Genomic DNA, 26,123 nt, shown 5'->3' on the forward strand with positions numbered 1-26,123 from the left:
CTACTATACATTTACTAGGTTACATTACGACACTATACTATCAATGGATACTACACAACACTGCATTTCTTTAGACTGTGGGAGGAAACCGGAGCACCCCGGAGGAAACCCACGCAAACATGGGGAGAACATGCAAACTCCACACAGAGAGGACCACGGTGGAGATTCAAACCCACAACCTTCTTGCTGTGAGGCGACTTGATACCACTGAGCCACCGTGCAAATGATCAGCCAACGATGTCCATGATGTCATGGACAACGAGTCAGCAAATACAAAGCAAACACAAAACAGATGAACATAAAACAAGAAGAAAAAAAATGACAACAAAAAAAACAATGTGAGACCTATTATAGGGTAATCAAAACTGTCGTACATCCATTGTGGATTGAGTCAACAGTCATTTCTTTGGGGCATGGGGCCAGCCGCACTGTAACCACTTGGGGTTTCCAGGTTCATTTGCTAACAGAGAACAATATCTTGACTGCAACCGCTGTGCGTATAATTGGGCTGTGTAGAGATGGAGAGTAATTTTGGCCCCGGGCCAAACCTTTAATTGAGTGCCAAACGACAGGAGGCAACAAGCGAAGAAGGGCCATGTCGCGGACACTCACCACTCGGCCTAATATTCCCCAGGAAAGGTCTGTTTTTCTCTAGGTTTGCTTTGATTTGAAACATTCTTTCATAAGTGACTGGCACCACACAATGGATTCTAGCTGAGTCAGTTGTATTTATGTTTGGGTAACTTTTCGGCTTGGTGCTGCAAAGTAGCCTACAAAAAAAAGAAGAAGAAGAAGAAAAAGCTAACATGGAAGGAGAGAACACTATAAACCAGGGGTCCCCAAACTTTTTTAGGATGAGAGATATTTACAAAAAATCAGACTAGTCGTGAGCTACTTCTTTTCCCCTTGTCCCCAAGTACATATTTAGCACACTTTAACAGTACTGTACCAACTATTTATACTGTAGATACTGAGTTAGCTATAGTGGGATATAGTTTATGCATTATAAAAATACATTTTGTATTTCTTTGGCGAGCTATATAGTAGCCTACTTATTGATGGCCCGAGATGGTAAATAGACTGCATTTATATAGCGCTTTTATCCAAAGCGCCTACATTCACCCATTCACACACCAGAGGCAGCAAGCTGCCACGCAGGAGCCATCGGGAGCAATTTGGGGTTCAGTGTCTTGCCCAAGGACAATTCGACATGCGGACTGGAGGAGCCGAGGATCGAACCATTGACCTTCTGATTGGTGGACGACCTGCGCTCTACCTCCTGAGCCACAGCTGCCAAGATCTACTGGTAGATCATGATCCACCTATTCCCCATTCACTCTCTCCCTGACCCTCTCATACAGGCATACACATGCAAACACATCTGTACACATACAATCGATTTGCTAACCTTTGGTGTTCCTCAACGTGTGACCCGGGGACCACCAGGGGTCTTTGAAGGGGCTCCAGGGTTTTCCCAGCAAATTGATTAACTAAACTTCAATAGTTAACACAATTATTGGACAGCACATTGTGTCTTCTGCCTTTTGATCATCCACTGTTATCTCTCTACCTACTGCATACAGATAGTCATGGAGTTCTGGACAAAATAATATCTAACAATAAAAATAGAAATATTCTCAGATGTAGAGAGAGACAAAATCTCGGTAACACTTTAAATGGAGGTCTGCGGCTCTAATGTGGACTAATTAGGGGTCCTTAACATCACTGGGTTACAGTAATGAGCTCAGCTGTTTTTGACAGCCAGTCAGGCAGTAACATGACAGTAGATAGGACCCTGTCAACAACAGCATCACTCACCTGTTTACACACACAGCGGCTGTCAGAGGAGAGGATCCTCAGGTTGACACTGTTATCTTCCACGGGTCATTTTGCTCTGTACTAGTCCCTAATGAACTAAGCCCACTAGAATGCTCATATACTTTACCTGCGGGGTGCTGTTTGCATATCTCGCTTTACCTGGCATCTTACTCGGGGATTTGGTCTTCAGATGTCCTAGCTGCGCCGCAGAGCGTTTAGCGGCTTGCCCCAAAGTAACCGCAGTATGTACAGAGATAGTGAGGGAGCCGGGCTGCGGCTGCTGCCCGGTGTGCGCCCGGCTGGAGGGCGAGCTGTGCGGGGTCTACACGCCCAGGTGCTCCACCGGCCTCAGGTGCTACCCCAGCACGGACGCTGACCTGCCCCTGCAGCAGCTCATCCTGGGGCTAGGACGCTGCGCGCAGAAAGTGGACGTGGACACCACCACCGGTCAAGACCCCCACGACACAAACGGTAAGCTCTCTGGAGAAAGGATGAGATTGAGAATTATCCATAGCCCTAGGCCAGCGCTGGGAAACTTGTCTATAGGCTCCCACAGGTAGAGTCCAGGCCCGTCCACCTGACCTAGGGGTCCTTGAAAGGAGCAAAAATACAAGTTTAATTTTACTATTACTTTTAGGACATTCACTTAGCACAGGGAGAAAGTGCTTTGATCATCCACTCTTTCCACTGTTTGTTACCTCACCAAATAAAGATGATCAAATATCCTCATGGAGGGGTGTGTGTGTGTGTGTGTGTGTGTGTGTGTGTGTGTGTGTGTGTGTGTGTGTGTGTGTGTGTGTGTGTGTGTGTGTGTGTGTGTGTGTGTGTGTGTGTGTGTGTGTGTGATTGTGTGTGTGTGTGTGTGTGTGTGTGTGTGTGTGTGTGTGTGTGTGTGTGCGTGTGCGTGCGTGCGTGCGTGCGTGTGTGTTCGTTTGCTGGGGTCCAAGGTAGCCTACAAAATCTTCTCAACTTGAGACCTGTGTTTTAATGCAAAGGTCTTGACATGAAAGCGTTCATGTCTACATGAGCTCCAATTGACAGAATTCAGTGTTATGTGAGGCCTAAAATCGATGAATGACTGTGTGAAAGGGGTTATTATATTTTTGAATAAGTCTGTATGTGTCAACTTTGATGAAAGGATGCGACAGCAAGGCAGCCTATGTACCGGTACCACATCAGTTTTCTTTCGGAGCAAACATTATTGCTGGTGGAAGTTTTGTATGTGCCTTTCACATTCTATTCTCAGAAATTGACCCCTAGCTTTCTAGGAATCATCATGCCAGAAAGCATGTCCCACACTGCATGTGACAAAGGCTTCCAAGGAGCATCAGTTCATGGATCATGACAGTGTGGAAGCGACTTATTTTGTTTGTTTGGTTGTTTGGTTGTTTGGTTGTTTGGTTGGTTGGTTGGTTGGTTGGTTTTTTATGGTAGTGCACATGAATCAACATTTCTGTCAATGTGCCACACATTGGCATGCAGCTATTTTTCATCTGTCCTGGGCATGATGTTGAAATTTAAATGACAATTAAAAATACAAGTGCCATCTGAAGTCTCATGAAGAAGCTGTGTAAAGTGTTACAGTTAACGATCAAAACAATGACTTGTATTTTGGTCAATTCTCATAGGCTACTTCCACTGCATGTCATTGTTTCCCCTCATAACCACAACATTATCTTTGGTCAAAATAACCACAGTCCATTACTCAAAATCCTGCAGGGACTATGAAATGTTAAGCTTTGCTTTTCAACATTATAGTTATTAGGGACAAAGGGTCACTATTGATTTCTGAAAATGAATGTTGACATAATGCAACGTATTTGGCAGGCAGTGGCAGAGCCACATCTGTGAGTGCAAACAAGCATTATCCCTCCGCTGAACCCAGAACTATGGTTTGTAACCCACATACTGTACAGCTTTCTATTGTCTATTTAATTTCCATGTATCGTTTAGCATACTTGATCAAGCCTCTAAAATAAATAAATAAAGACTGGAAGTTTTTCTAAACCATTTTGCTCTTTGGAAAATCCTGTCCATTTTACATTCAGTTTTTGATAAGCCCCATAGCTTCACAGCTGATTATGCCCTTCCTCACACAAATTACTGAGAGTGGCATATTATGCTAAATGTCCTAAATATGGCGCATGCTCTGCTGCAACGCTGTGATTTCTCTCCGTTCCTGTGTGCGTTCCTGTCTGTTTGCCAAGCCCTTTCTGCCATCACGTAGCATTTCAATCCGTAGGGAATTCTTCAGGAGTCAAGACGTTGGTGGTGGACTGGGGAGGTGGGTGGGGTGAAACGCAACTCCAGAGAAGATGATCAGCCCAGGTACAGCCACCACTGAGGTGAACGATTGGGGATAGGATGATGACACGCTGACCATGGCTATATATACTGCCACGTCATTGGCTCAGCAGCGACGTCATAACAGACGTCATATTGACAGGGGCTGATTGGCTATTGAGGATGGGGTGATGAGTCACGAGACACACGTCATAACAGACGTCACACTTGACTTATGTTGAGAGCTGATTGCTATTGTGCTATGAGGCAACGTGACTGGTCTCCATCTTGAAACTCGGTCGAGAGACCCCCATTTCTCATAGCACGCCACCCCACCCCCTTAGTCCATGCTTCATCCTACTTCCATCTGGCTGGAGATCTCAGATCCCTGAGCTGTAACAAGGCACGCTGAAGCAGATCCCTCAAAGGACCTATGCTCTTGCAACTGTTTCTTTCTCTGGTTGTTTGCCTCTGAAATGGTGCCGGGAAAGATAACAAATCCCAAATCACCCATAGAAAACAAATGAATGGGGTGAGGGGTCAGAAGAAAGCAGACTCCTGTAACTTTAGCATGATGCAAAGCATGATGGACTTCTCTGCACTTTTTAAGTCACATGAAGAAATCTGTGAATATGAGCATCAGTGCAGTGTTCCCTCGGTTCATTTTGCTATGCTAGGCTTTCCAGGCAGGAGGGACTGGTGGCTATCAGATGTCAACAACCGTTTCCTGATACCCATAAAACTGCACATTTTGGGGTCATTTCCTGCAGTTGGTTCGGATTACTTTCTGACTTCATAACGAACTGCACTGCTGTTCAGTTGGAAGAGGACAGAGACCTGCATTTCTCATGCGTTTCACTCATTCTGTGTGAACCTGAGTTTGAATGGCATTGTCCTTGCCTGCCTGTACTGAACTGCAGGAGTGAAAGCTCCAGAGTTCAAATAAACGGTTCCAGCTATGTCTGTTTAGGAAGGACAATTTGGCACTTTGGCAGCTATCTGGATGATGGACATTGGACTCTGATTGCTATCTGGCCCAGTGGTCACTCTATGTCATTGATAGATACACGCAAAAACAACAACAATAAAAACAGTGTGTGTCGAGTTCCCATCCAATCCCAGAACACAATGCGCAAACAGTGATTGCGCAGTTATTCGCATTGCATTCTGGGATTGTTTCCTGAGCCCAATAGGAACCTTAAAGGGGAAGTATAGACCAGCACAGGGGTGGTCAACAATACTCATGTCCACTATACACCCAGTATCGAGTGGGTATCTGTTCCTACTGTAGCCTACTGTACTCTTATTTGCCTGATTTTGGCCTAGCTTAAATTCTTGCACAGGTTGAAACCTGAAACTCTGACAAATTTGTAACCTTTTTTTAACCTAACTGAGAACACATCTTTGCACATGAAGGATGCAACTAGTGAAACCAGAAATGGTGGTGACAAAAACTCAGCAACAACAATACTGTAGCTGCAGTGAAGGTGAAACAGGGGCAGAGTACATGTAAGTTTGACCATAAAGCAGATGCAAGGCGAGCCTCCAAATAATCCATTTGGAACGAGTTGACCAAGAGAGGTTGCCACGCAAAAGGAAATGTGATGAAAGGAGAGTGTAGGAAAATATTCCACAAGGCAACATGTGATATTTTAGTCTAGTGCTGTCCAATCATGTGGCACAGAGGGCCAAGAGTTGGACAGCACTGTATTAGACCAAAGGCACAATTGTGTATCATGGCAGCTGATGTGCTACTGTACACGTCTGAAGCCAGAGAGGCTGCTGTACACGTCTGAAGCCAGAGAGGGCGCTGTACACGTCTGAAGCCAGAGAGGGCGCTGTACACGTCTGAAGCCAGAGAGGCTGCTGTACACGTCTGAAGCCAGAGAGGCTGCTGTACACGTCTGAAGCCAGAGAGGGCGCTGTACACGTCTGAAGCCAGAGAGGCTGCTGTACACGTCTGAAGCCAGAGAGGCTGCTGTACACATCTGAAGCCAGAGAGGCTGCTGTACATGTCTGAAGCCAGAGAGGGCGCTGTACACGTCTGAAGCCAGAGAGGCTGCTGTACACGTCTGAAGCCAGAGAGGCTGCTGTACACATCTGAAGCCAGAGAGGCTGCTGTACACGTCTGAAGCCAGAGAGGCTGCTGTACACGTCTGAAGCCAGAGAGGCTGCTGTACATGTCTGAAGCCAGAGAGGCTGCTGTACACGTCTGAAGCCAGAGAGGCTGCTGTACACGTCTGAAGCCAGAGAGGGCGCTGTACACGTCTGAAGCCAGAGAGGCTGCTGTACACGTCTGAAGCCAGATAGGCTGCTGTACACATCTGAAGCCAGAGAGGGTGCTGTACACGTCTGAAGCCAGAGAGGCTGCTGTACACGTCTGAAGCCAGAGAGGCTGCTGTACACGTCTGAAGCCAGAGAGGGCGCTGTACATGTCTGAAGCCAGAGAGGCTGCTGTACACGTCTGAAGCCAGAGAGGCTGCTGTACACGTCTGAAGCCAGAGAGGGCGCTGTACACGTCTGAAGCCAGAGAGGCTGCTGTACACGTCTGAAGCCAGAGAGGCTGCTGTACACGTCTGAAGCCAGAGAGGCTGCTGTACACATCTGAAGCCAGAGAGGCTGCTGTACACATCTGAAGCCAGAGAGGCTGCTGTACACATCTGAAGCCAGAGAGGGCGCTGTACACGTCTGAAGCCAGAGAGGGCGCTGTACACATCTGACGCCAGAGAGGGCGCTGTACACGTCTGAAGCCAGAGAGGCAGCTGTACACGTCTGAAGCCAGAGAGGCTGCTGTACACGTCTGAAGCCAGAGAGGCTGCTGTACACGTCTGAAGCCAGAGAGGCTGCTGTACACGTCTGAAGCCAGAGAGGCTGCTGTACATGTCTGAAGACAGAGAGGCTGCTGTACACGTCTGAAGCCAGAGAGGGCGCTGTACACGTCTGAAGCCAGAGAGGCTGCTGTACACGTCTGAAGCCAGAGAGGCTGCTGTACACGTCTGAATCCAGAGAGGCTGCTGTACACGTCTGAAGCCAGAGAGGGCGCTGTACACGTCTGAAGCCAGAGAGGCTGCTGTACACGTCTGAAGCCAGAGAGGGCGCTGTACACGTCTGAAGCCAGAGAGGCTGCTGTACACGTCTGAAGCCAGAGAGGGCGCTGTACATGTCTGAAGCCAGAGAGGCTGCTGTACACGTCTGAATCCAGAGAGGCTGCTGTACACGTCTGAAGCCAGAGAGGGCGCTGTACACGTCTGAAGCCAGAGAGGCTGCTGTACACGTCTGAAGCCAGAGAGGGCGCTGTACACGTCTGAAGCCAGAGAGGCTGCTGTACACGTCTGAAGCCAGAGAGGCTGCTGTACACGTCTGAAGCCAGAGAGGCTGCTGTACACGTCTGAAGCCAGAGAGGCTGCTGTACACGTCTGAAGCCAGAGAGGCTGCTGTACATGCCTGAAGCCAGAGAGGCTGCTGTACACGTCTGAAGCCAGAGAGGCTGCTGTACACGTCTGAAGCCAGAGAGGCTGCTGTACACGTCTGAAGCCAGAGAGGCTGCTGTACATGCCTGAAGCAAACAGACAGATGTTTTTGTCTGTTCAAACATGACAAAATGTGTCTCTGTAATAACAAGCCCATTGCCTTTACACAAAGCCACCAAGGAGACAAGGAGGATGTCTTCTTTTGCTTCAACCATGCAGGCTATTGGTCCTCTCTATGTACAACCATGCAGGCTATTGGTCGTCTCTATGTACAACCATGCAGGCTATTGGTCCTCTCTATGTACAACCATGCAGGCTATTGGTCGTCTCTATGTACAACCATGCAGGCTATTGGTCGTCTCTATGTTCAACCATGCAGGCTATTGGTCGTCTCTATGTACAACCATGCAGGCTATTGGTCGTCTCTATGTACAACCATGCAGGCTATTGGTCGTCTCTATGTACAACCATGCAGGCTATTGGTTGTCTCTATGTACAACCATGCAGGCTATTGGTCGTCTCTATGTACAACCATGCAGGCTATTGGTCGTCTCTATGTACAACCATGCAGGCTATTGGTCCTCTCTATGTACAACCATGCAGGCTATTGGTCCTCTCTATGTACAACCATGCAGGCTATTGGTCGTCTCTATGTTCAACCATGCAGGCAAGGTTGTCTCTATGTACAACCATGCAGGCTATTGGTCGTCTCTATGTACAACCATGCAGGCTATTGGTCCTCTCTATGTACAACCATGCAGGCTATTGGTCGTCTCTATGTTTAACCATGCAGGCTATTGGTCGTCTCTATGTACAACCATGCAGGCTATTGGTCGTCTCTATGTACAACCATGCAGGCTATTGGTCGTCTCTATGTTCAACCATGCAGGCTATTGGTTGTCTCTATGTACAACCATGCAGGCTATTGGTCCTCTCTATGTACAACCATGCAGGCTATTGGTCGTCTCTATGTTTAACCATGCAGGCTATTGGTCGTCTCTATGTACAACCATGCAGGCTATTGGTCGTCTCTATGTACAACCATGCAGGCTATTGGTCGTCTCTATGTTCAACCATGCAGGCTATTGGTCGTCTCTATGTACAACCATGCAGGCTATTGGTCGTCTCTATGTTCAACCATGCAGGCTATTGGTCATCTCTATGTACAACCATGCAGGCTATTGGTCGTCTCTATGTTCAACCATGCAGGCTATTGGTCATCTCTATGTTCAACCATGCATGCTATTGGTCCTCTCTATGTACAACCATGCAGGCTATTGGTCGTCTCTATGTTCAACCATGCAGGCTATTGGTCGTCTCTATGTTCAACCATGCAAGCTATTGGTCCTCTCTATGTACTTTTACATAGAGAGCCCTATCACTGTGTCGTTTGTCTGTACATCTCTGTCTCACTCGTCTCTTCCTGCGTTGTCTGTGGTCTGGGAATGCCCTTGTTGCCCTGCAGGTGATCCTGTGCTCAGACTTGCCCCCCCCCCCCTCAAGTCTTTAATTACTGTATGTAGGCTGTGTGTGTGTGTGTGTGTGTGTGTGTGTGTGTGTGTGTGTGTGTGTGTGTGTGTGTGTGTGTGTGTGTGTGTGTGTGTGTGTGTGTGTGTGTGTGTGTGTGTGTGTGTGTGTGCACGCTCGAGAAGGAGTGAAGGAGTAAGAGATCACTTTGGGTGGGAACTGCATGTAAGGACCTGCAGTTCTAAGAAGACTCCCCTGAGGTGTGAGCAGAGAGCCCTCCCTGTTTCACTCTTCACCTAATAGCAGTTAATTTCAACAAAGGCACAAATATGATCGAACACATTAATGAGTGCATGATCACTACAGATGGCAGGACAGTAGACAGAGGGAAAGTGTGTATGTGACATGTCGTTTGAAGAGAGCAAAGTTCTCTAGGAAAGGGCTTGTCTCCTCCTATTGGTTGTATTAGTGTTTTTAGTAGTAGTGATATTACCTCATTGAAAAGTGAAAACTAACAGAAATCATCAGTAACATACATGTAACAAAGAAAGTGCATAATACAGAAATAGACCACAACAGATGCATGGAAGACACAACACTGCTACTCTAAACACATTGGACAAGTTTGAAAACACTTGTGTCCTACAGTATGTATGGAGGATGAGCATGGTGGAAAACGTACATTTTGTATAGGGGAACAGCACCTTAGCCGTAGGTTTGACTGTAGGTTTGACTTTCAAGTCAGACAAACACCGCAGCACGGCCAATTGGCAGCAGTTTCCCGTTCAGACTACAAAGGCCACTTCATTTGGCTGGGATGACACACATGGCCACATGGAAGCATAGCAAGTTCAAGAGTTGAAAGAGCCACGCTAACCGTAAAAGTTTTTTTTGGGGGGGGGGGGGGGGGGATCTCTGGCTAGACAAAACCTTCTTCATTATTCAATTGCTTTTGTCCATCTGCCAGCCGTAAAGCGTTTGAAGTGGTTTAGCCTCGAGAGGAACCATTTACACTAACAATGGTTTGAAGTAGGGCCGTGCACTTTCTTGGCCCGAGGAAGCACGCGTACGTTCTCTGGACACGGCTCCACTGTATACGATAACAGTGCAAATACATTCATGCTAAGCAACTCTGGAAAGACATTACTCATTCTGTGTTATGAGAGCGCTGTGAAAGCATTGCTCAACGGCACTGCCCGATGCCAACACTCCCAACAGCTTGAGACAGGTAGTTTCTATGGCGCTGAAGACAGAATCAACAACACCGCATTTAGATGACAGTTGCTGGCTGAAGACGTGTGGGTTTTTTTTCCTCGGAAAGTGGCCTCTCATGTGTTCCTATAGCGTCTATAGCAAACTAGGACATTAACTTAACTAGATCATACTATGTTAGAGAAATACCTTGGGATTTTGAATTTTAATGGAGCATTTTCTGGGCCAAAACCGTCTATATTTACACCGTAGTTAACTGTAACACAGCCTGTCAACAGCCTTCCGTCCTTATTAAAAACAATACGTACTGGCTATTGATACCCATTACTGTCAAAGACGGATCAGCAGAGGCGAAAGGAAAAATGTGAAAGGTTTTCCCCCCATGTTGTTACAAATGCTTTCCCATGTTGAGGAGTAACAGAGTCAAATTAAAAATGTCAAGCGTGCCCCTTTAATGTGTTCCCCAGAAGCCAACACATGTATTCCACAGTTGACACAACTTTGATGAAACCTCTGAGCTCGTGTGCTCAGTCGGTCGGTTTTTATGACGCCGGGTCACCGCTGACACATTGTAGCGAATATTATGAGATTTGTTGCCACTTATGGTCTTGTCTGTGGCCACACAGTTTGACTGCCAGCGGGATGTGTTACAGTTCAGCAACTCAATTAACAAAACTCCCCCATTTGGATTTCTATACTTTGTTTATCCGATTGGAAGGCTTGGCCTGTGGAACTTCACGCCAGGAACTTGTATGTCTCATGTGCAAAGCATCATTCATAGATTCCAGTATTTGCTGCAAGCTAAAGCTAGGGCCTATACAACGGTCCAAAATACATGTGCATAGGGTAATCTTCACACCTGGCTCGACCACGTCCTCGCATCATGAACACACAGAATAGCTATGAAGAGTCACCGAGGGGCCTTCCCCCTCCCAGAAGTGATTTACAGCGTCAGCTCTACTGCACAGCACGCCTCTAATTACAGATAAGAGTTCGTGCACGGAGCCTCTGGCAGGTAGTTCAGCTAAAAAAAATGCTTACTCAGCATGAAAAGCAATCCTCACAAGTGCCTCCTCACCATGTCTGCTCTCACCTGCCATATATGACTATAGCAGCCAAGATCAGCTCTTTAGTCAACACAACTTTTGTCCCACTCTGACTCTGGAAATGTGTCCGTCGATAAGAGCTGATCTCATTCAGCCATCTTCAACAGGCAGTCAAAGATAGTCAAAGAAAAGAAAAACATAAATAATAGACAGAATAGCTGTGTCTCCACCACAATGATGACTATGAACACAACTTAGTTTGTGTCTCTGCAACAGACAGACAGGCAGGCATGCCATGACTGTGGAGAATAATGTCCTTATTGTGTGCCTCCTTCAGAAAGTGTATACCGTTAAAGCCCAGTTTACACCAAATATTCACAGCGAGACTGGATACAACTTGCAAGTTGCAACTGCTTGCAACCAGCCCTGCGACTTCGACTTGACAAGTTCGACTTCACGTTGTAAAAATGGTTTTGTCTCGTTGCGAATCATTGGTGTAAACTGGGCTACAGTACAGTTATCAGTAGTATACTGACTTATGAGAGGGTTATTGCATATTTGCCCCATCTACAGTGACTGATGAACATAGTGGGAATGAACCAAATGAACCTGCTGCTTTCCCATGCAAACTGCGTCTTTACATCACAATTAGGAAGCTAAACATGCTGGGTACACCTTGAGGCGTCGCTATTTCAGCTCATTAGAGATCTTAGAAGATACCCACTGTCGCCATGGTGATTACAGCCACAACGATGCCTGACCGTCCAGCATAGAATTAGTGACGGGGTACGAGGGACACGGGACGCCCTGAGGTGGGAACATGCAAGGCTTTGTCTTCTAATTCGACGACGTGTAAAAGAACCTGTTATTAGAAAAACGCTTGCTTTTAGTAGCAGCTTGTGATTAAAGAATAGATAAATGTATGGGTGAGGGCTGTAAAGTGCAATGGGGATGGTGAGTTTGTGTGTGTCGTTCTGTCTTTGTGTGCCTGTGTGTGTGTGTGTGTGTGTGTGTGTGTGTGTGTGTGTGTGTGTGTGTATGTGTGTGCCTGTGTGCCTGTGTGCCTGTGTGCGTGTGTGTGTGTGTGTGTGTGTGTGTGTGTGTGTGTGTGTGTGTGTGTGTGTGTGTGTATGTGTGTAACATCTGTCCCTTAACCACATACCCGAGAGGCAGGACTGATTCAAAGGCATAGTTTTTTGAAGCTGCAGGAGCAGAGAGTTTTGTTGTTGTCGTTTCGACTTTGAATGTACAAGTTGAACACTGCATTGTGATCGAACAAACTGAAAATGTTTGCCAAAAGGTTCAATCCTGGCATGACCGAGAAATCAGCGCAAAAATGTCGAAACATTATCGGAGTGTTCTTTGGACCCAAACACGAACAGCTCCCCCAAAATTCAATCAGTTACTGAATTTCAGAACATTAGCAAAAAATGGATTTCGGCTCTATGTTTGTGTGTCATTTTCTATTACATACTGACACTGAAAAAGGTTAGTCAGTTGAACTGCATTGTCCGTCTTAATTTAACTCCCAGGGTGTAAAAATCAACACTATGTCAGAGTTGATAAATGTCTGCAAGCATCAGAGTTAATTTGACACTTTTAGACGCCCCAGATTCATATCAGCTGTATGACAGAACAAACATCACTCCAGTCAGCACTTGTCAGCTCCAAATCCTCTAACTGTTATTGAAAAAGCAACACTTATTAACACTGAAAAATATGTGCAATGAGAGCATGTCAGTGGATTTGATGTTTCAAGTTTTAGCTTTAGGACTTGTATTTACAAGTTGGTTTGTGTATTTCTTTTGTATAGAGGTGCATGGCACTGAGACCCCGCCCATAAGGAGACCTACCAAAGATAGGTTATGGCCCAAAGAGTCCGCCAAGAAGCAACACCAGAACGAGCTGAAAACCAAGATGAAGACAAATCTACCCGAGGAACCTCGGACCCAGAGACAACCTCAGGTCAGGACTAAACCTACTGCTGTCTTTTGTCTGTTTTGTCCCTAAGCTGTGAATCAGGATGACTCATTATAACCCAAAGCAGGGGGGGGGGGGGGGGGGGTTAACATTTTGTACAACCACCAGAAGATCTGAATCTAGTTGTAATCTCTACTTCCTCTTTGGTTGAACATGTTTTTCCTATCGTCCAATAGTAGTTTAAATAGTATAGTAGTATAGTTTAAAGCATTTCAAGGAAAAAAGTGTCAGTAGGCCTATATACTATGTGAGGTTTCAACCAAATTTCAAGCAGGAAGGCCGCCATATCCACGTTACCTGATCAGCCCATGACGTCAGTCAAGTCCAAGCGTGACGTCAGTCATGACGTCAGTTGATCCCGTCTAGTATCACGTCAGTCAGTCACGTCAGTCGTCGCCAGACCATCCTAGTACATATAGCAAGGGTCCTACATCACCCCCACCTCTGGCGGATCATAGCAGCAGTTGGCATATATAAACAAGCACAAATTGGCAATAGCTGTGGGCAGCCCCCTCTACTCTGCCTCTGCCACCCTGCATTTGGAAATGTGCAGACCCACAGCTGACACCAGTCCCTGAAGGTCCACTATTGGTTTGTTATCATTTTGCTTGCTATTAAAATCTGACATGCAAAATGGTTGTGACTTCCATTGGCCTAGCTGTCAAAGAATATCATTGTGTATTAAAGAGCCTCATGTAACTTCTACCACTACCATGTGCATAATGTGCTAGCAGAACATGGCAGTAAAAGTCAGACTAGGAACATCCCATATTTACGGGTGCTGCTATGAATTCTGGGCCTTGGTGGACTTGGTGTGACTTTGTAGAGTATCACCTTGTCTGTTTGAGGCACCCTCTAGCTCCCTGAAAATCCTTCCCTTCCCCCCCACTATTAGCTTCCCTGTCTATAGCCTGACAGTATGGCAGTGGGTCAGTGGGCAACTTTATCTGGTACAGTAGTGCCCTCCTCTGGGCATTCTCTCACTCAAACACACACACACACACACACACACACACACACACACACGCACGCACACACACACGTCCATTATGTGCCTTCACACAGAGAAGAGTGATTGCTGGGATGTAAAGATCATTAGGCTCAGATATCACACAGAGCAGGCTTAATGTACAGAAGATCTGACAGCATGAAAATATATTGCCACATGAATATGTCTTATTCTCACAATTACTTTGTTGATACATTCAATTAGAGCGTCTCTCAGAATATGCAGCAGTCCACAATACAATAATGTAACAAAACCAAATACATTTGATAACTGATGAGGTAATGATGTCTAATATTAGTAACCATTTGAGTGAATGCATTTTTCACATTTGCTTTGAACTGCAAATTATGCAAATATAATTCTGTCATCTGAATATTTCACAACCAATTAGGGCCGATCTTTCTGTGCAGTTTACTGGTACTTTTCCAATATAGTATGAAACTCTCAAAAGGCAACATTAGCTGCATTCGGATTTAACTCGTTGAGTTTTATTCTTTTGATTAAACTCAACGGTGAATAATGTGCGGTAATGATCGCTGTTGAGGAACATGGCCCCTTATTCGAAAGGAACAAACATAAATGGCGTTGTTTTTCTGTCCACATAGTGGAATGTGTGCCGGCAGTTTAATCCAGTCTATAGATTACCATCTTTAGTATTCATTCAACATTTCACAATGCAGCGAGACCAAATTAAAAACAATTCTTGGAAAAGTCTTGATGGGGTGACGCACAACCACAGATATTCTTCTCTTCTGTTTCATGCAAATGAGCGTGGCCCCCCGGGGGGCCCGTATATGTTTCCACCCGGGAAACAATGATATACATGCCTTGATTTTCTCCCTCATTTAACTCCCTCTCTATACATGGCTGCATTTTCTCCCCCATTTAACTCACTCTCTTGCATCAAAACAACAACAAAAAACACCAGTGAGAGGGTGCAAAACAATTGAGGAGACCATTAGAGGCAACAAAAGAGAGAATGTGGTCAGGGGCTGTGCAGCTGGGCCGGGGGGCCGAGACACCAGACAGCTGGTGTCAGGCAGGACGCGCCGCGCCGCACCACGCCCGCACTGCGCTGTGTGTGGTCACATGACGTGAGGCCTCCAGGCGTCTCCGTCCTCACATTTCGGGTCACGACACATTTCATGTCTTTAAGACGTTGAGGACGATGCGAGTGCAGTTGGTGATTTCTTTTTTGTTTTGTTTTGTTTTTTTGGCAGAGCAAAATGCGTCAATGCTTTGAAACGAACGGTCAACATGGAGGCCAATAGAGAGAAATAACACAAATCTGTCAAGTTTTTTTCTGACCTCCCCCTCCTCCCCTCCCCTCCCCTCCCTCCTTTTGTTCCCCCCCTCTCCAATTGTACTTGGCTAATTCCCTGTCCCGGTCATTGCTCCACCCTCTCTGCTGATCTGGGGAGAGCCGTAGACTCGCATGTGAAGTCGCCAGCCCTTTGTTTTCACCTGATAGCGAGGGGTTTCACCTGTAGAAGGTAGCATGTGGGATGATCACGCTATTCCCCCCAGTTCCCCCGGACTGACCAGAGGAGGCACTAGTACGGCAGCCATTTTAGGGCATCCTCCTCCGTCAGAGTATAGGCTGTCATTCCTCAGTCTAAGCGTTGTCAGTTGTCATGTCTCCTAGTAAACCATGTCGAGTGTGCTCTGAAACACCTTCAGTCCTCACACGAAAATGCTGTCATTCTTCCTGCATTACTGTTTCACTCCTCACGCGTCAGTCATCTCACAATACGGCATCACTCGTCAATCATCAGTCCTCACTCGTCAGTCATCACTCCTCACATCTCACACGAAAACATTGTCATTCCTCCTGCAAACTAGCTGTCAGTCATCACTCCTCACGTCTCACACGAAAACATTGTCATTCCTCCTGCAGACTAGCTGTCAGTCATCACTCCTCACGTCTCACATGAAAACGCTGTCATTCCTCCTGCAAACTAGCTGTCAGTCATCACTCCTCACGTCTCACATGAAAACGCTGTCATTCCTCCTGCAAACTAGCTGTCAGTTATCACTCCTCACGTCTCACATGAAAACGCTGTCATTCCTCCTGCAAACTAGCTGTCAGTTATCACTCCTCATGTCTCACATGAAAACGCTGTCATTCCTCCTGCAAACTAGCTGTCAGTTATCACTCCTCACGTCTCACATGAAAACGCTGTCATTCCTCCTGCAAACTAGCTGTCAGTTATCACTCCTCACGTCTCACATGAAAACGCTGTCATTCCTCCTGCAAACTAGCTGTCAGTTATCACTCCTCATGTCTCACATGAAAACATTGTAATTCCTCCTGCAAACTAGCTGTCAGTCATCACTCCTCACGTCTCACATGAAAACGTTGTCATTCCTCCTGCAAACTAGCTGTCAGTTATCACTCCTCATGTCTCACATGAAAACGCTGTCATTCCTCCTGCAAACTAGCTGTCAGTCATCACTCCTCACGTCTCACATGAAAACGTTGTCATTCCTCCTGCAGACTAGCTGTCAGTCATCACTCCTCATGTCTCACATGAAAACGCTGTCATTCCTCCTGCAAACTAGCTGTCAGTTATCACTCCTCACGTCTCACATGAAAACGTTGTCATTCCTCCTGCAAACTAGCTGTCAGTCATCACTCCTCATGTCTCACATGAAAACGCTGTCATTCCTCCTGCAAACTAGCTGTCAGTTATCACTCCTCACGTCTCACATGAAAACGTTGTCATTCCTCCTGCAAACTAGCTGTCAGTCATCACTCCTCATGTCTCACATGAAAACGCTGTCATTCCTCCTGCAAACTAGCTGTCAGTCATCACTCCTCACGTCTCACATGAAAACGCTGTCATTCCTCCTGCAAACTAGCTGTCAGTCATCACTCCTCATGTCTCACATGAAAACGCTGTCATTCCTCCTGCAGACTAGCTGTCAGTCATCACTCCTCACGTCTCACATGAAAACGTTGTCATTCCTCCTGCAAACTAGCTGTCAGTCATCACTCCTCACGTCTCACATGAAAACGCTGTCATTCCTCCTGCAAACTAGCTGTCAGTCATCACTCCTCATGTCTCACATGAAAACGCTGTCATTCCTCCTGCAAACTAGCTGTCAGTCATCACTCCTCACGTCTCACATGAAAACGTTGTCATTCCTCCTGCAAACTAGCTGTCAGTCATCACTCCTCACGTCTCACATGAAAACGTTGTCATTCCTCCTGCAGACTAGCTGTCAGTCATCACTCCTCACGTCTCACATGAAAACGTTGTCATTCCTCCTGCAAACTAGCTGTCAGTTATCACTCCTCACGTCTCACATGAAAACGCTGTCATTCGTTGTTTTGGTTGTTCTTCTCCGTGTGTGATGGGGAAACCGCAAGAATGCCTCTGTGAATTTAGCAACAATTATTTACTTCACTTCCGGTTGAATGATTTTGCCTTCAAAATAAAAGCACAAGTTTTTTTATATTTACAATATAGATTAAAATAGTAATCTATGAGACCCAACAGAATTAACATTAGTAACACTAAGAGGAACATCTAGTTTAATGTTTGATGACAATAGAATATATATATATATATATATATATATATATATATATATATATATATATATATATATATATATATATATATATATATATATATATATATATATATATGTGAATGTCACAACGCAAAAAACAACACTGTCCATAGAGGTGTGAAGATTGAGGAGGATAAGGAACCTGTGCAGGGCAGGTGGTGTGGTCATTGTTCACAGTATGTTGCCTTTGACTTGACTCAGTCAGCGAGCCAGTCAGTCGACCAGCCGACCAGCCAGTCAGTCAACCAGCCAGCCAACCAGTCAGCCAGCTAGTCAGTCAACCAGCCGACCAGCCAGTCAGTCAACCAGTCAGCCAGTCAGCGAGCCGACCAGCCGGCCAACCAGCGAGCTGACCGGGAAGCAGCGAGGTCCACCGGGCAAGGGGTGTCCCCGGTGAGAGAGCCAATCCCCTGGCTACTGCAGCTCTATTGACATGGGGAATAACACTCCCCCAAACGTGCGCAAACAATGAGCCAACTACATATTCCCCTGCATCCACATTGCATCAGACACACCACTCTGTCTCATGTTTGTCTTTTCTTCTTGCTGTTTTACCCACATTTCTGACCTTGACCAAGATCCAATGTTGAAACATATAGTCACTTTGTCTCATTAAACTACGTGTCGTGGAGTAAGTGTGCAGGCTCCACCTCTTTTCATTCATACAGCATCTACTGCTATTATAGCCTTACACCTGCGTGATGTGTGTATCATCTCCCCCCTTCAACTGTCTCACTCACCTCGCTAAATGAAGTTATGATATAACTAAAGTTCGGGAACAAGGCAAACGCCACAACCAAACACTCATTCAATCATTCAATCAGTCAATCCCTCGTCCCACCTGGATTCAATCATTCGCTCCACCTACATATACGCCCCAAACCAAGAGCCCCAAACCATCCCATCCCCTCATCCCTTCATCCCCTCATCCCTTCATCCCATCCCCTCATCCCTTCATCCCCTCATCCCTTCATCTCATCCCCTCATCCCTTCACCCCCTCATCCCCTCATCCCTTCACCCCCTCATCCCCTCATCCCTTCACCCCCTCATCCCTTCATCCCTTCATCCCCTCATCCCTTCATCCCCTCATCCCTTCACCCCCTCATCCCCTCATCCCTTCATCCCTTCATCCCCTCATCCCTTCATCCCATCCCCTCATCCCTTCACCCCCTCATCCCTTCATCCCTTCATCCCTTCGACCCCTTCTCATAAACCATCAATCCATTGTGGCGTCCTTCCTTCCTTCCGTCCATCCTTAGTGCTTGAATCTGACTTGGTGCTCACATCTGATTTTTTGTGTGGCTGTTCACACAGACTTTTTAAAAGTGGCCCATATCAGACTCCAGTGTGAACAGGTCGTGGACCTGAAGTGAGTGACCCGCATGTGCAGAAGAACAACAATAAAGTCACACGCAGCACACTGCTGTTCTACATAAACCCGGAAGAAGACAGCAGTGAACATGGAGGTAGCTGACAATGTTGTTTCATCTGTTGTTTACGGTTCAATTTACAAGTTGTGCAGTGGAAGCCAGCGAACACAGGTGCAGATGATAGCGAGGAGGAGGAGAAAGAGAGCCTTTAGAAAACATTTTAATGATGGCTTTCTGTGGAGCAATAGCTGCTACTTCTTGCTAATACTTATAAGGTCTAAAACCTCACTGTCCCGCCACTGAGCTCTCACGCAGCTGTCCTCCATGTTTGTAATCACAATCTGCCTGCTTGGTCCTCCCTCCTCCCGCCAGCGCAGAATAGTGATGAATGTCGCTCTGGAATGACGTAAAAGTCACATTGAAGCATTAAGTCAGATATGGGCCAGATGTCTGTTCACACCGGAGTCACATTCCAAAACATCAGATTTGAATCTGATGTTTTTCCACATTTGAAAGTAGCCCAGGTCGTCTTTAAAAAAGTCACTTTCAATGTGACTTGTACTGTTCACACAGTCTTGAAAAAGACTGACCTGAGTCACTTAGGGGGGAAAAGATTGGATTCAAGCACTAAGCATGGCTGTGTGAACGTAGCCTAGAGGGGGCAGCAGGTTGAGTCAAATTGGAAGGCTTTGTAGTGAGGTGTTTGTGTGTGTATGTGTGTGTGTGTGTGTGTGTGTGTGTGTGTGTGTGTGTGTGTGTGTGTGTGTGTGTGTGTGCGTGTGTGTGTGTGTGTGTGTGTGTGTGTGTGTGTGTGTGTGTGTGTGTGTGTGTGTGTGTGTGTGTGTGTGTTAAAGAGAGAGACAAGGAGTGAGAGACAGTTTGAGTTTGAGAGAAAGTGTGAAATGGAGACAGAAAGAAAGAAAGAAAGAAAGAAAGAAAGAAAGAAAGAAAGAAAGAAAGAAAGAAAGAAAGAAAGAAAGAAAGAAAGAAAGAACCTTCAATCCATATGTTGTGATGTGTGATAACTAAGGTTCATGGCAGGCGGTGCCTCCTCTCTCATCCTCAGCCAACTAACCAGAAGACTGGACCTCTTTGATCCCACTGGCTGCTTGATACACTAGCTCTGTGTATGTGCGTGTGTGTGTGTGTGTGTGTGTGTGTGTGTGTGTGTGTGTGTGTGTGTGTGTGTGTGTGTGTGTGTGTGTGTGTGTGTGTGCGTGTGCGTGTGCGTGTGCGTGTGCACGTGCACGTGCACGTGTGTGTGTGTGTGTGTGTGTGAGACCTGTGGCCACCTGCTGAGTTAAGCAGTCCAGCCACCCATGCCCAGCTCCACCAGACTCACATCAATAATATTGGCCAAACGGTCTACTTGCATAACTACATCTCATAAAATATATAGCAATAAATGTGTGTATTTGTGACACATTTACAAGACACACAGAGGTATTTCATTTCTCCTCTCTTTTTCTTGGACAGAGTGCATTCCATGGCCTCAACCTCAAGTCAAGCTTAACATTACTCTGTTTTTTATTGTTGATCTTATTGACTTTTATGTAGCATTGTTCTTTCCCTCTGAGGATAGGATACTTTGCGAATACTCGTATGAAAATATACTGTAGTAAAAGTTCCATTCCACCCTTTACTCAAGTCAAAGTATAAAAGTACATGCAAAGCAAACGTAGTTGTCTAAAACATTCCATTTCTAATACATTAAACTCAGGGCGTCCGGGTAGTGCAGCGGTAGATTCCCTGCCTACCAACACAGCCCCTGTGTTATCTCCGGCTTGGTCGGGCGTCCATAGAGGCACAATTGGCCGTGTCTGTGGGTGGGAACCTAAGGGTATGTGTCCTAGTCGCTGCACTAATGCCTCCTCTGGTCAGTCAGGGCGCCTGTTCAGGGGGAGGGGAACTGGGGGAAAACACCTCGCTGTCAGGTGAAAAGAAGGGGCTGGCGACTGCACATGTATCGGAGGAAGCATGAAGACAGAAGAAAGTAAAGTACAGAATTGTAAAACTGACCTAAGTACCATAAGAGAGTATTTGGACTTTGTTAATTGACTGGTCTCCCGTCTCCCTCCTCCGTGCCTGCAGAGCTCGTGTCAACAGGAGCTGGACAAAGTCTTGGAGGAGATTTCCAAGATGACCTTCCAGGATAACAGAGGCCCACTGGAGAACCTGTACGAGCTCAAATTTCCAAACTGTGACAGACACGGACTGTACAACCTCAAACAGGTGAGCCACCACACACACACACACTCTGTCAGTCAATGCAACCGTGCATACCAACAGCGGTGTTAATTTTTTCGGACCACGGTTGATTTTTCTGTTCTGTTGCTGTGATTGACAGGTGCATCAAAATTTACATCACAATTTCGTGCTCTAATATTCGCATCGCTCTTGGTGCGTAACAGCCTTAAGCATTAAGCATAAATTTCACATTTGGACAAATTTGGAAAAGAAAAAATGTGCAGTAACACGTGTGGAAACATTCCTGGGTTGATTTAAGTATTATTATCGCAACCACAGACTTTGCTGCCGACAAAAACCTTTATTGTGATTTCACAATATCAACAATCCCTATTACCCATATACACATGTAATCACATCACGCTTTGTTTTCATCCCACTTGCTCTGTGAAATCCCCTCCTTGCTCTCTCTCTCTCTCTCTATCCCTCTCTCTCTCTCTCTCTCTCTCTCTATCCCTCTCTCTCATTCACACACACACACACACACACACACACACACACACACACACACACACACACACACACACACACACACACACACACACACACACACACACACACACACACATCAGGGTAGGAAATTAACTTTTATTAAACAAGGGCTTTTTTTTGCCCTTGTGAAATACGTTTCGGGGCATTTTGGATAATTTCCAGCGCAATTTCATAAAATGTTGGGAAATACCTTAGTTCTTCTATGTTGTATAACAGACCAATATTCAACGACTATTATCCAAGCATATTTTATATTTCTAAAAGTTCATAAACAATCACAATTATTTAAATCCTCATTTCCTATCATCTCAACAACACTGTCATGTTATGTAATGTAGGACTTCTACTAGGCAAAACCTTAAATAACATGTAGACCGACATACATGGAGCTATCCAGTCCAGTCCAACCCACAATAGGACGAATCAGCGTGACGTCACTTGCCACCCAGAAATGCGGAACCCCGCGGCAGTTATTAGTATGAGTTGTGCCAAACAAACGTTAATATCTCAAAAACTATACATCACATCGCTTATATTTTGACATTCTGAGTGAGAGCAGAAGTAGCTCAAGAGTTTGATGTATAATATATGCATGTCATGTTAAAGTTGTGTGAACTGTCGCAGTTTTTAAAATGTAAACAGAGTTAACTGGCTAGAGTCAGCCACTCAAGCCTCGCGCCACTTGGGCTCCATAGGGTTCCATTGCCGTTGCCACCCAGTGACGCGGTTTGTTTACCAAAATGCTGCTCGGCTGATCCCTCGAATAGTAGACTCTTTCTTCTTCTTCTTCTGCTGTTGTGTTTTATGGCAGTTGGCATAATTATGTTGCATTACCGCCTCATTCTGGATTTATCTATCCACTGTTTCCCTACATTCTGTCCCTCCTCTCGACCTCCTCCCTACTCTAGTAGACTCTGACAGCTAACCGTAACCTTAACCTTAACCAAGTTGTTTTAGTTGCCTAAACCTAGAGCGACCCGCGACACGTTACCGGGCTTGACCAGTTACACGTTCCATGGAGTGGCCTGGGCTGTATGGACAACTAGGGGAGCCTCTGAGGCTATGTCCTGTGACTATTTACACAGTTTCATGGCATGGGAGTTTCATGCGGCGTCGCTATGACGACCAGTTGTCGGGGGTTGGCACATTGAGGGGGTACTATTTGCGGTGGTAAACCAACAAGTTCTAACCAAAAGCTGAGCCGTGTAGAGCAAAGAAGAGCAAAGTAGAGCAGGTACACCGGCGGTGGGAAACCGCTATTTGAGTTGTTGTCAGGTCCCCCTTGGATTTCCCCTCTTCATTTTCATGCTCTGTCAAACACACACACACACACACACACACACACACACACACACACACACACACACACACACACACAAAAGGATTCTCTCATAGCATGGCTAAAAACATAATCCCCGCACCCCCACCTGCTCCTACACTACTCCACTCACTCACACACTTGACCAATAACAGCCCATGCCCCCCCCCCCCACACAAACACATACACATACAGTACACAACACACACACACACACACACACACACACACACACACACACACGTACGTGTGCACACGCGCACACACACACACACACACACACACACACACACACACACACACACACACACACACACACACACACACACTCTCTCTCTCTCTCTCTCTCTCTCTCTCTCTCTCTATCACACACACACACACACACACACACACACCCTCCTCCCTCTCATCCCTCACTCGTACATGACCACAAATACATGGAGAGATGTTGTCATGGTGAATGAGGCAACAGCTTCTGAGCCCAAGGTTACAAGGCAATAAAAGTGTTTGCCGCAGTTCATATGGGAAGACTTTTGTTACAGTAAAGCAGAGGGAACAGCTCCGATCTGCTCATCCATAGAAAGCAGACACAGGAGGACAAATAAGGTCACATGTCCCTTTTCTTTTTGGCCCAGGACAGTAGAGCAGAAAAGAAGGTTTGAAGAGGAGCCACGGTTTCCTAAAGCCGGGCCCTCAACCACTCAGCCAGGTTTGGTCACTGGTCACAAACAACACCATTGTTTTGTGTTCCCAGGCAGGAACAGTGTACGTCCTGAGCACTCTGCTGGGCTCTCTGGGAGTGCTCCCTCTTTGTAGCGGGGTAATTACTGTAACTGTCACTTGTTTTGTTCTTTCTCATCCAAGGAAGAAAATGGAAAGTGTTTTTTTTCTGTACCACCCCTCAACTCTTCATTCTTTTCACCGCCCCCTCCCTTCCTGCCGCGCGTGCGCACGCACCATCCCCTGTGTCCACTTCAAGTACGACCTCATTTTTAAGGGGGCGATGGAAGAGGGGGCTCGGCAGGGGGGCTCGTACACTGGCGTGTGTGTGTGTGTGTGTGGGGGGGGGGGGGGGGGGGGGGGGGGGGGCATGACCTGAGGATGGGCTGTTATTGGGTGAGTGCTGCCCCACCCTTGAACCCTAGCCCTCGATCTTGTCCAATAGCCACCGTACTGCATGCTTCATTAACGCACCCCCCCCCCCCTTGTTTCTCCCCCAGTATTTTCCAGTATTTTCCAGCTTGTTTGTGTGTTTTTCTCCCCCTCTCTCCAGTGCGACATGTCCACCCATGGCCAGCGGGGCGAGTGCTGGTGCGTTAACCCCTTGACGGGGGTCCAGATTCCGGAGACGCCCAAAGTCCGAGGGGACCCCAACTGTAACCAGTTCCAGGAGGAGCTGAGGACGCTGCCCACTGAAGAAGCCCTCCACTAGCACTATGTATTCATGTCTGGAGAGATGGCAGGGTTTGTTTGGCTTAAGAAGTGGATTTCCTTCCAAATTTGAAACCATGGAATATTTTGCTAGGAAGAGGTTCATCTATCCAATCTGTAAAGAAAGCATTGCAAATGAAAGTTTGATCGTTTTATTTTCTATTTTTATGAGAATTTCAATTTCAATTTTGAATCCAGTTCATTGACACTGAATTAACCCCGGCCCTGACTGAACAAATATATGTAGCCTATTTCATGGGGAGGTTTAAATGACTGACTATAAGGTTTCATCTGTGTTCAGAGTCATTTTAAGATATTTGTTGGAGTAAAAATAACCTTTTCCATCATTTTTAATCATCTATTTGTGAAGACCTGTTTGAAGAGCAACATTATATTAATAATATTGTTTCCTCTTACAGCATGTGACTCTGTCTTTTCGTTACACATGTAACAGTGTTGCCGCTAGATCTATTTCACATTACCAAACTAACAATAGTTACATTTTATACAATTTCCCCTGAAACAGAGCGACAGGGTGATCCAAGTGTTTTGTAGTATGATTGTTTTTATCTATAAAAACACCGGTGTGTATATTGTAGCAATATTTTGGTATTTTTGCTGGTTTGTTCCTGCAGGTTCTGAATCAAAAAGAGGAACAAACATTTCCGCGAATCACAGGAATTTGCAAAGAATGTGTGTGTGTGTGTGTGTGTGTGTGTGTGCGTGTGTGTGCGCGTGTGCGTGTGCATGTGCATGTCTGTGTGTGTGTGCGTGTCTGTGTGTGTGTGTGTGTGTGTGTGTGTGTGTGTGTGTGTCTGTCTGTGTGTGTGTGTGTGCGTGTGCGTGTGCGTGTGCGTGTGCGTGTGTGTTGTGTGTGTGTGTGTGTGTGTGTGTGTGTGTGTATTGGAGCCATGGACATATTATAATAATTCATATATCTCAGTGATTGGAGCGGGTGGGACATCTGAATGCACACATCCATGCAGTGTTACTGGATATTTCCCCCGGCTATCCTGGTTCGATGCTATGCTAATCGCAGGGCTAATCAATTGATTGGATTGGTAAGTCAGGCAGCGGGCCAAACCTCCTTACCTCTTCTCCGAGCATCCTATTTGTTCAACCTTGAGCCAAGCTACAGGTGCTCCCCTAAACCCTCTGACATATCGACCATCTCTGTGTCCAGTCTCTGACACCCTATTCTGGTGCCGACACAGCCCACGTGACCTTGGTTCTCATGGGTTTATACTTGGCTCAGCTCATAATTCAGAATTTCAACACCCTGCATGCACACTTTCCATTGATTATTATCTTGTTGATTTGGTTTGACTGGCGATGCACCAGTTTTTCTCCCCCACATTAAATGAACTAAACCCCATTTTAACATTCACTAAAAAACAAAG

The 26,123-nt window shown here is 46.1% G+C and overlaps 1 protein-coding gene across 1 annotated transcript; it reads left to right on the forward strand.

The window, feature by feature from the left end:
* Positions 1-1,928: 1,928 nt before the first annotated feature.
* Positions 1,929-24,883, forward strand: igfbp2b (insulin-like growth factor binding protein 2b; the record flags this gene model as incomplete). Its single annotated transcript, XM_083640969.1, has 4 exons — positions 1,929-2,289; positions 13,110-13,261; positions 21,327-21,467; positions 24,566-24,883. The coding sequence occupies 4 exons, from the start codon at positions 1,929-1,931 to the stop codon at positions 24,722-24,724; spliced, it is 813 nt and encodes a 270-aa protein (XP_083497095.1). The 3' UTR covers positions 24,725-24,883.
* Between the last annotated feature and the right edge of the window lie 1,240 nt (positions 24,884-26,123).

This window comes from Poromitra crassiceps (genome assembly GCF_964638095.1).
Source record: "Poromitra crassiceps genome assembly, chromosome: 8".
Lineage (NCBI taxonomy): Eukaryota > Metazoa > Chordata > Actinopteri > Beryciformes > Melamphaidae > Poromitra > Poromitra crassiceps.